The sequence below is a fragment of the Oncorhynchus kisutch genome, unplaced genomic scaffold (assembly GCF_002021735.2).
Source record: "Oncorhynchus kisutch isolate 150728-3 unplaced genomic scaffold, Okis_V2 Okis02a-Okis13b_hom, whole genome shotgun sequence".
NCBI classification, from domain to species: Eukaryota; Metazoa; Chordata; class Actinopteri; order Salmoniformes; family Salmonidae; genus Oncorhynchus; species Oncorhynchus kisutch.
The window spans coordinates 10,369,401-10,381,001 of NW_022261979.1; the positions used below are offsets into that span (position 1 = coordinate 10,369,401).

Genomic DNA, 11,601 nt, shown 5'->3' on the forward strand with positions numbered 1-11,601 from the left:
GTGTGAATCCCATCCCATTGGTTACTGTCCCTGTCAGTCTGTACACTCTCTCTTGCGATTGGTGTTATGACAGCGCTGTGGACCTGCCCAGTCGTACCCGTCTGGTTGTGAGAGGCTGAGCTCTCTTCCTGGTCCTGCTGTCCACGGTGCGCCCGCCCTGACATCAACTTCTAAGGAGGAGCAGCTCGTCGGTTCGCGTGCGCTACTGCGGTACTGCAACCCCGGCTGCTATGTGACTCCATCGGGGGAACTTGGTTTGAATTAGCGGTCCGGTTATACCAAGGATAGGGTTCTGGTGCACCGTAGGTCATTGGAAGTGAAACGAGAGGTGCAGATAGGGTGCGAGGGTCTTCGACAGTGGAGCGTGGCAGCAGGAGGGGGATTTCTCTCGTTCCTATCAGGTCTGCATACAACCGGGGTCTGGCGTAGAATATGGCGGAACATCACTCTGTTTCCGATAGCAAGCATAAAGCTTCTGCTGCGAATATCGGAGCTTCTCTCTCTGGGAATGGACGGACCAGTCCAGCGGGGACCGTCGGTAGTAGTCCTACGGGGGCTCTCTCCACCGGGATAGCTCAGCCGGCAGGGTGGCAGTCCTTACTTTCGTTTACCATCCTGTTTCTGGCCTGGCTTGCTGGTTTCAGTGCCAGGCTCTTCGCTGTCATCCGATTTGAGAGCATCATCCACGAGTTTGACCCTTGGTGAGTAAACAGTAACACGATCATTCACATCGATAATGGAGAATGTAGACAACTACCGCGCTACTGGAAATATGCAGCTCTAACTGATCTAGCTCTGATTTCATGTTTGGCAACACAGCAGACAGAGCAGGGCAACATTTGTATAAACTCAGCCACGTATCCTTTGTAGTAGTTCCAGTGTGACGATACATTGTAACAATAATTGTGTGCATGTCGGATCCGGAGCAGAGCGCGCGTCTTCATAAAGAGGACAATGGTGCGGTGTGAGTGACACAGCGGATTGAACCCGGAAACAAGAAGCAGCAGACTGAAGAGTAGCCTATAGCCTACCTAGCCTATCTATATGCATTTCCTCATTTATTATCCAACTGTGTGGCCGGATCTTACAAAACAACTAGACGTTTACAATTAGCGGTTTCTTCCAGGATAGACTAATAATAAGACTATTCGGCCATGGGCAGCAATATGCATTTTTGACTTGTATAACAAACATGACGATGTCTATAGGCTATACATCAAATAACTGACACCTACCGTAGTGCACTACATGGAGAATTAGGGTGCCATTTGGGAGTCACTGAAGTCTGTAGGACTCTGTGTTACACGGACTTTGACAGCTCTGACAGCTCTGACGAGTGGGGAAACAGCCTGTTAGTAAGAGGAGAATACGGAATTTAGTCTATGACTATTGGCATTACGATCGGAATTGTGCCTATTTGATGAGACTGAATGGATTTTCTAACTGTAGAACCTGTCGTGGAGAACTAGGAAATCGTCAGTCAGACCAATGCCTCCTTCTCCTCTGAGAGGAGACAGTGTGAGAGGAGACAGTGTGAGAGGAGACAGTATCCGAGGAGACAGTATCCGAGGAGACAGTGTGAAAGGAGACAGTATCCGAGGAAACAGTGTGAAAGGAGACAGTCTGAGAGGAGACAGTCTGAGAGGAGACCGTCTGAGAGGAGACAGTATCCGAGGAGACAGTATCCGAAGAGACAGTGTGAAAGGAGACATTCTGAGAGGAGACAGTCTGAGAGGAGACAGTGTTAGAGGAGACAGTGTTAGAGGAGACAGTCTGAGAGGAGACAGTATGACAAGAGACAGTCTGACAGGAGACAGTCTGAGAGGCTATTGCCCAGCTAAAGCCAGTATTGCATCATCTGTTGACAGTGTTGGTGTTATTGTATAATGACACTATGGAATTAACATTGTTTCATGTCAACTGTTTGACGCAGGTAAGATCAAGACTAGAGGAAAGACAAATACTAATTACGTTCTCTCCAGACCCTGTTCTGATACACCTGTATTACACCTATCATACCTGTATTATACCTGTATTACACCCGTATTACACCTGTATTACACCTGCATTACACCCGTATTACACCTGTATCACACCTGTATTATACCTGTATCACACCTGTATAACACCTGTATTACACCCGTATCACACCTGTATTATACCTGCATTACACCCGTATTACACCTGTATTACACCCGTATTACACCCTTATTACACCTGTATTACACCCGTATTACACCTGTATCACACCTGTATTACACCCGTATTACACCTGTATCACACCTGTATTACACCCGTATTACACCCGTATTACACCTGTATCACACCTGTATCACACCTGTATTACACCTGTATTACACCTGCATTACACCTGCATTACACCTGCATTACACCTGTATTATACCTGCATTACTATGGGAACCAACCTACACTACACAGAGTACAATATGCATGTGAGGTTATCTTTTAGTTAGGTTGGAGTTGAACACAAAGAAACATATTACTACATAGTAGATGTGGTGATTGTTTTAACCTTTGGTGCTGTGTGTCCTCCTCTTCACCAGAGATCCTCTGGTGTTGCCTGCTGACTGACTAACAGACAGAGAGGATACATAGTGGACGAGCATCACCGTTACCCTGTTTCTGGTGTCTGTGATGCTCTTTAATGAAGACATGTAGGACCCAGGTCCTCATGTTCCTTCAGAGAGGACATCTGAACAGAACCTCTTAATACCCAGACAGCGGTGGCTCTTGGCAGGGCAGCGGGGAGGGGGGGGGGGGGGGGCTGTGGTTTTGATTATAGCGAAACAAAGTAGAAGACAACGGGAACGTTTTGTTGTTGCAGACACCAGGCGGGAGGAGCAGAATAAGTCTAGCCTGATTTAAGAGCCCATGGGGGCGTACCAAATAGACATGTTGGGTTAGTGTTCCAGTCAGACATGTTGGTGGGTTAGTGTTCCAGTCAGACATGTTGGTGGGTTAGTGTTCTAGTCAGACATGGTGGTGGGTTAGTGTTCTAGTCAGACATGGGGGTGGGTTAGTGTTCTAGTCAGACATGGTGGTGGGTTAGTGTTCCAGTCAGACATGTTGGTGGGTTAGTGTTCTAGTCAGACAACATGTTGGTGGGTTAGTGTTCTAGTCAGACATGGGGGTGGGTTAGTGTTCTAGTCAGACATGGTGGTGGGTTAGTGTTCCAGTCAGACATGTTGGTGGGTTAGTGTTCTAGTCAGACAACATGTTGGTGGGTTAGTGTTCCAGTCAGACATGGTGGTGGGTTAGTGTTCCAGTCAGACATGGTGGTGGGTTAGTGTTCCAGTCAGACATGGTGGTGGGTTAGTGTTCCGGTCAGACATGGTGGTGGGTTAGTGTTCCGGTCAGACATGTTGGTGGGTTAGTGTTCTAGTCAGACATGGTGGTGGGTTAGTGTTCTAGTCAGACATGTTGGTGGGTTAGTGTTCCAGACAGACAACATGGTGGTGGGTTAGTGTTCTAGTCAGACATGTTGGTGGGTTAGTGTTCTAGTCAGACATGGTGGTGGGTTAGTGTTCTAGTCAGACATGTTGGTGGGTTAGTGTTCTAGTCAGACATGTTGGTGGGTTAGTGTTCCAGTCAGACATGTTGGTGGGTTAGTGTTCCAGTCAGACATGGTGGTGGGTTAGTGTTCCAGTCAGACATGTTGGTGGGTTAGTGTTCTAGTCAGACATGGTGGTGGGTTAGTGTTCCGGTCAGACATGGTGGTGGGTTAGTGTTCTAGTCAGACATGTTGGTGGGTTAGTGTTCTAGTCAGACATGGTGGTGGGTTAGTGTTCCAGTCAGACATGGTGGTGGGTTAGTGTTCCAGTCAGACATGTTGGTGGGTTAGTGTTCTAGTCAGACATGGTGGTGGGTTAGTGTTCTAGTCAGACATGGTGGTGGGTTAGTGTTCTAGTCAGACATGTTGGTGGGTTAGTGTTCTAGTCAGACATGGTGGTGGGTTAGTGTTCTAGTCAGACATGGTGGTGGGTTAGTGTTCTAGTCAGACATGTTGGTGGGTTAGTGTTCTAGTCAGGAGACATTGTTAGGAGGTTAACAGTGTTGACACAGATCTGCTCCTGACTGAAACAACACTGACTGTGTCGGACCAGGTCCTCAATAAAGGTCAAGTTCCAGGATGCCTGTGGTGTAGATAACATTATCCACCCACTATCCATCCATTATCCATCCATTATCCATCCGCTATCCATCCACTATCCATCCATTATCCATCCACCATCCATCCACCATCCATCCACTATCCATCCACTGACCATCCATTATCTCTCCATTATCCCTCCACTGTCCATCCATTATCCATCCACTATCCATCCACTGACCATCCATTATCCCTCCATTATCCCTCCACTGTCCATCCACTATCCATCCACTGTCCATCCACTATCCATCCATCCACCATATATCCATTATCCATCCACTATCCATCCATTATCCATCCACTGTCCATCCACTATCCATCCACTATCCATCCACTATCCATCCATTATCCATCCACTGTCCATCCACTATCCATCCACTATCCCTCCATTATCCATCCATTATCCATCCACCATCCATCCATTATACATCCACTATCCATCCATTATCCATCCACCATCCATACATTATCCATCCACTATCCATCCATTATCCATCCACCATCCATCCATTATCCATCCACTATCCATCCATTATCCACCCATCATCCATCCATTATCCATCCACTATCCATCCAATATCCCTCCATTATCCATCCACCATTCATGCATTATCCATCCACTATCCATCCATTATCCATCCACCATCCATCCATTATCCATCCACTATCCATCCATTATCCACCCATCATCCATCCATTATCCATCCACTATCCATCCACTATCCCTCCATTATCCATCCACCATTCATCCATTATCCACCCACTGTCCATCCACTATCCCTCCATTATCCCTCCACCATTCATCCATTATCCATCCACTATCCATCCATTATCCATCCACCATCCATCCATTATCCATCCACTATCCATCCATTATCCACCCATCGTCCATCCATTATCCATCCACTATCCATCCACTATCCCTCCATTATCCATCCACCATTCATCCATTATCCACCCACTGTCCATCCATTATCCATCCACCATCCATCCACCATCCATCCATTATCCATCCACTAACTGTATATATGTACTATAGTGTGGGCCAAGTGTATTGTTGGTATGATTTTCCATGGTTTTAGACATCAACTAAGAACCCTTGGGAAGGTGGGAGGAGTCTCCATTGACGGCGGTGTAGATAGACTGCCTGTTGAGTCTAGTGAGGGATACACTGCTCCCTGTCCTCCCTGCAGTAGAAGGGTTGCTTCCCAAGTCTCCTTTCATTTCTCACAACAATTACTCCTCCAGCTGCTCTGTTTTCTCTAATTGAGGCTGGGACCGTCTATATAGGGAATAGGGTGCTATTTGATCCTGATCTATAGTAGGGCACTATATAGGGAATAGGGTGCTATTTGATCCTGATCTATAGTAGGGCACTATATAAGGAATAGGGTGCTATTTGATCCTGATCTATAGTAGGGCACTATATAGGGAATAGGGTGCTATTTGATCCTGATCTATAGTAGGGCACTATATAGGGAATAGGGTGCTATTTGGGATGATCACATCTGTTCTGTAGAGAGGGAGACAGATGGAGGGAGAGAGAGGGAGAGACAGAGAGAGAGAGAGAGAGGGAGAGAGAGAGAGAGAGAGAGAGAGAGAGAGAGAGAGAGGGAGAGAGAGAGAGAGAGAGAGAGAGAGAGAGAGGGAGAGAGAGAGAGAGAGAGAGGGGGAGAGAGAGAGAGAGAGATATGGAGAGAGAGGAGAGAGAGAGAGATATGGAGAGAGAGAGGGAGAGAGAGAGGGAGAGAGAGGAGATAGAGAGATATGGAGAGAGAGAGAGGGAGAGAGAGAGAGAGAGAGAGAGGGAGAGACTGTTCGTATATAGAGCTGTGAGGGTGAACTCTGCTTTACCAGATGGCCTTTTTTCTCTCTCTCTCTCCCTCTCTCTCCCTCTCTCTCTCTCTCTCTCTCTCTCTCTCTCTCTCTCTCTCTCTCTCTCTCTCTCTCTCTATCGCTCGCCTCTCTCTTTCTCACACTCTCATATTCTCGTCTCTTTCTTTGTCCTCATACCCTCGTCTCTCAATTCAATTCAAGGAGCTTTATTGGGATGGGGAAACATATGTTAACGTTGCCAAAGAAAGTGAGGTAAATAATAAACATACAAATGAACAGTAAACATTACAGGCACAAACGTTCCAAGAGAATAAAGACATTTACAAATGTCATATTATGTCTATATACAGTGTTGTAACTATGTGCATAAGGGAGCATAAATATGTTTGTTCTTCACTTCCTTTCCTCGTGGCAACAGGTCACACATCTTGCTGCTGTGATGTCACACTGTGGAATTTCACCCAGTAGATATGGGAGTTTATCACAATTGGGGTTGTTTTTGAATTCTTTGTGGATCTGTGTAATCTGAGGGAAATATGTCTCTCTAATATGGTCATACATTGGGCAGGAGGTTAGGAAGTGCAGCTCAGTTTTCACCTCATTTTGTGGGCAGTGAGCACATAGCCTGTCTTCTCTTGAGAGCCATGTCTGCCTACGGCGGCCTTTCTCAATAGCAAGGCTATGCTCACTGAGTCTGTACATAGTCAAAGCTTTCCTTAATTTTGGGTCAGTCACAGTAGACAGGTATTCTGCCACTGTGTACTCTCTGTTTAGGGTCAGTCACAGTAGACAGGTATTCTGCCGCTGTGTACTCTCTGTTTAGGGTCAGTCACAGTAGACAGGTATTCTGCCGTTGTGTACTCTCTGTTTAGGGTCAGTCACAGTGGTCAGGTATTCTGCCGCTGTGTACTCTCTGTGTAGGGTCAGTCACAGTGGACAGGTATTCTGCCGCTGTGTACTCTCTGTTTAGGGCCAGTCACAGTGGTCAGGTATTCTGCCGCTGTGTACTCTCTGTTTAGGGTCAGTCACAGTAGACAGGTATTCTGCCGCTGTGTACTCTCTGTGTAGGGTCAGTCACAGTGGACAGGTATTCTGCCGCTGTGTACTCTCTGTGTAGGGTCAGTCACAGTAGTCAGGTATTCTGCCGCTGTGTACTCTCTGTTTAGGGCCAGTCACAGTGGTCAGGTATTCTGCCGCTGTGTACTCTCTGTTTAGGGTCAGTCACAGTGGTCAGGTATTCTGCCACTGTGTACTCTCTGTTTAGGGTCAGTCACAGTGGTCAGGTATTCTGCCACTGTGTACTCTCTGTGTAGGGCCAGTCACAGTGGTCAGGTATTCTGCCGCTGTGTACTCTCTGTTTAGGGTCAGTCACAGTGGTCAGGTATTCTGCCGCTGTGTACTCTCTGTTTAGGGTCAGTCACAGTGGTCAGGTATTCTGCTGCTGTGTACTCTCTGTTTAGGGTCAGTCACAGTGGTCAGGTATTCTGCCGCTGTGTACTCTCTGTTTAGGGTCAGTCACAGTGGTCAGGTATTCTGCCGCTGTGTACTCTCTGTTTAGGGTCAGTCACAGTGGTCAGGTATTCTGCCGCTGTGTACTCTCTGTTTAGGGTCAGTCACAGTGGTCAGGTATTCTGCCGCTGTGTACTCTCTGTTTAGGGTCAGTCACAGTGGTCAGGTATTCTGCCGCTGTGTACTCTCTGTTTAGGGTCAGTCACAGTGGTCAGGTATTCTGCTGCTGTGTACTCTCTGTTTAGGGTCAGTCACAGTGGTCAGGTATTCTGCCGCTGTGTACTCTCTGTTTAGGGTCAGTCACAGTGGTCAGGTATTCTGCCGCTGTGTACTCTCTGTTTAGGGTCAGTCACAGTGGTCAGGTATTCTGCTGCTGTGTACTCTCTGTTTAGAATCAGTCACAGTGGTCAGGTATTCTGCTGCTGTGTACTCTCTGTTTAGGGTCAGTCACAGTGGTCAGGTATTCTGCCACTGTGTACTCTCTGTTTAGGGTCAGTCACAGTGGTCAGGTATTCTGCCACTGTGTACTCTCTGTTTAGGGTCAGTCACAGTGGTCAGGTATTCTGCCGCTGTGTACTCTCTGTGTAGGGTCAGTCACAGTGGTCAGGTATTCTGCCGCTGTGTTCTCTCTGTGTAGGGTCAGTCACAGTGGTCAGGTATTCTGCCGCTGTGTACTGTCTGTTTAGGGTCAGTCACAGTGGTCAGGTATTCTGCCGCTGTGTACTCTCTGTTTAGGGTCAGTCACAGTGGTCAGGTATTCTGCCGCTGTGTACTCTCTGTTTAGGGCCAAATAGCATTCTAGTTTGCTCTGTTTTTTTGTTAATTCTTTCCAATGTTTCAATAAATTATCTTTTTGTTTTCTCATGATTTGGTTGGGTGTAATTGTGCTGCTGTAATGGGGCTCTGTGGGGTGTGTTCGTGTTTGTGAACAGAGCCCCAGGACCAGCTTGCTTAGGGGACTCTTCTCCAGGTTCATCTCTCTGTAGGGTCTGTTTGTGTTTGTGAACAGAGCCCCAGGACCAGCTTGCTTAGGGGACTCTTCTCCAGGTTCATCTCTCTGTAGGGTGTGTTTGTGAACAGAGCCCCAGGACCAGCTTGCTTAGGGGACTCTTCTCCAGGTTCATCTCTCTGTAGGGTGTGTTTGTGAACAGAGCCCCAGGACCAGCTTGCTTAGGGGACTCTTCTCCAGGTTCATCTCTCTGTAGGGTGTGTTTGTGAACAGAGCCCCAGGACCAGCTTGCTTAGGGGACTCTTCTCCAGGTTCATCTCTCTGTAGGGTGTGTTTGTGAACAGAGCCCCAGGACCAGCTTGCTTAGGGGACTCTTCTCCAGGTTCATCTCTCTGTAGGGTGTGTTTGTGAACAAAGCCCTAGGACCAGCTTGCTTAGGGGACTCTTCTCCAGGTTTATCTCTCTGTAGGGTGTGTTTGTGAACAGAGCCCCAGGACCAGCTTGCTTAGGGGACTCTTCTCCAGGTTCATCTCTCTGTAGGGTGTGTTTGTGAACAGAGCCCCAGGACCAGCTTGCTTAGGGGACTCTTCTCCAGGTTCATCTCTCTGTAGGGTGTGTTTGTGAACATAGCCCCAGGACCAGCTTGCTTAGAGGACTCTTCTCCAGGTTCATCTCTCTGTAGGGTGTGTTTGTGAACAGAGCCCCAGGACCAGCTTGCTTAGGGGACTCTTCTCCAGGTTCATCTCTCTGTAGGGTGTGTTTGTGAACAGAGCCCCAGGACCAGCTTGCTTAGGGGACTCTTCTCCAGGTTCATCTCTCTGTAGGGTGTGTTTGTGAACAGAGCCCCAGGACCAGCTTGCTTAGGGGACTCTTCTCCAGGTTCATCTCTCTGTAGGGTGTGTTTGTGAACAGAGCCCCAGGACCAGCTTGCTTAGGGGACTCTTCTCCAGGTTCATCTCTCTGTAGGGTGTGTTTGTGAACAGAGCCCCAGGACCAGCTTGCTTAGGGGACTCTTCTCCAGGTTCATCTCTCTGTAGGGTGTGTTTGTGAACAGAGCCCCAGGACCAGCTTGTTTAGGGGACTCTTCTCCAGCACTTCCTTTTAGGTGGGTTTCTCTTTTCTGGATTGTGATAATTAGTGGGTATCGGCCTAATTCTGCTCTGCATACATTATTTGGTGTTCTACGTTGTACACGGAGGATATTTTTTGCAGAATTCTGCGTGCAGAGTCTCAATTTGGTGTCCCATTTAGTGAATTCTTGGTTGGTGAGCGGACCCCAGACCTCACAACCACAAAGGGCAATGGGCTCTATGACAGATTCAAGTATTTTTAGCCAGATCCTAATTGGTATGTTGAACTTTATGTTCCTTTTGATGGCATAGAATGCCCTTCTTGCCTTGTCTCTCAGATCGTTCACAGCTTTGTGGAAGTTACCTGTGGCGCTGATGTTTAATTTTGTAATCAATGTTCATACATTTAAACGATCTTAATCGGTCTGAAACCCAGAGTTCGTAAAGTTCTGGGTTAAATGAAACAGACAGAATTCCCAGCTCACAATTGGTCGAATCCAAGTTTATTTGCGAGCGCTCTCCTGTGAATATACAAAGACGTTCCTTCCTTATATAATATTCTCTTAACCTACGCACATACATACACACTAACATTTAGATTCTCTCTTTTTCTCCTGAAGTCCCACCAGTTTATTACCACTCAGCTGACAGTTTCTACCCCCCCCAGATACAGTTTCTACCCCCCCCAGATACAGTTCTATCCCCCCAGATACAGTTTCTACCCCCCAGATACAGTTTCTATCCCCCCCAGATACAGTTTCTACCCCCCCCAGATACAGTTTCTATCCCCCCAGATACAGTTTCTATCCCCCCAGATACAGTTTCTACCCCCCCCCAGATACAGTTTTCTATCCCCCCAGATACAGTTTCTACCCCCCCAGATACAGTTTCTATCCCCCGGATACAGTTTCTATCCCCCCCAGATACAGTTTCTATCCCCCCCAGATACAGTTTCTATCCCCCCCAGATACAGTTTCTAGCCCCCCCAGATACAGTTTCTACCCCCCCAGATACAGTTTCTATCCCCCCCAGACACAGTTTCTACCCCCCCCCAGATACAGTTTCTATACCCCCCCCCCCAGATACAGGAAACCTGGAGGGCCTCTCCCTGTCCTATCTTATCTCCCCAGAGTTACAGCCGGGTCAAACCTAGGTTAATGATCCTCTTTGTTTTCGTTAGGGACACACATGCATTCCTCTCTTCTCCCCTCCAACCTAGTGGGACCTGTGTTTATTATTTTTAATTACTCCTTGTCCATGCTCCATAACCTCTAATCCCTAATGGTTAAGTTTCCGGGTAGAATTATTTAATCATTTATCTTTCCTTTATAAAATCTTTTAACAGGTATGTATAGTGTTTTGTCTGCTCTAGGGCAACGGTGTCTAGATGGAATTTGTATTTGTGGTTCTGGTGACTGGACCTTTTTTGGAACACCATTATTTTGGTCTGACTGAGATTTACTGTCAGGGCCCAGGTCTGACAGAATCTGTGCATAAGATCTAGGTGCTGCTGTAGGCCCTCCTTGGTTGGTGACAGAAGCACCAGATCATCAGCAAACAGTAGACATTTGACTTCGGATTCTAGCAGGGGGAGGCCGGGTGCTGCAGACTGTTCTAGTGCCCGCGCCAATTCGTTGATATATATGATGAAGAGGGTGGGGCTGCATCCCTGTCTCACCCCACGGCCCTGTGGGAAGACATGTATTTGTTTTGGTCAATTTTAACCACATACTTGTTTGTGTACATGGATTTTATAACATTGTATGTTTTTTCCCCAAAACCACTTTCCATCAATTTGTTTAGCAGACCCTCATGCCAGATTGAGTCAAAAGCTTTTTTGAAATCAACAAAGTATGAGAAGACTGCTCTCTCCTCATATGCCCTCGTCTCTCTCTCTCTCTCTCTCACTTTCCTCATGCCCTCGTCTCTCTCTTCGCTCTCTCCCTCTGTCTCTCTCTCTCTCATCTCTCTCTCTCTCTCTCTCTATCTCTCTCTCTCTCCTCTCTCTCTCCTCTCGCTCTCTCTCTCTCTCTCCTCAATGCCCCGTCTCTCTCTCTCTCTCTCTC

At 47.3% G+C, this 11,601-nt stretch overlaps 1 protein-coding gene across 1 annotated transcript in view; it reads left to right on the top strand.

Moving 5' to 3' along the window:
* The first annotated feature begins 432 nt into the window (after positions 1 to 432).
* LOC116359271 (dolichyl-diphosphooligosaccharide--protein glycosyltransferase subunit STT3B) overlaps positions 433 to 11,601 on the top strand; it is a 71,919-nt gene continuing 60,750 nt past the window's right edge. The window contains exon 1 of the mRNA XM_031811915.1: positions 433 to 701. Within this exon, the coding sequence (XP_031667775.1) occupies positions 433 to 701 (269 nt within the window). The remainder of the gene's footprint in view (positions 702 to 11,601) is intronic.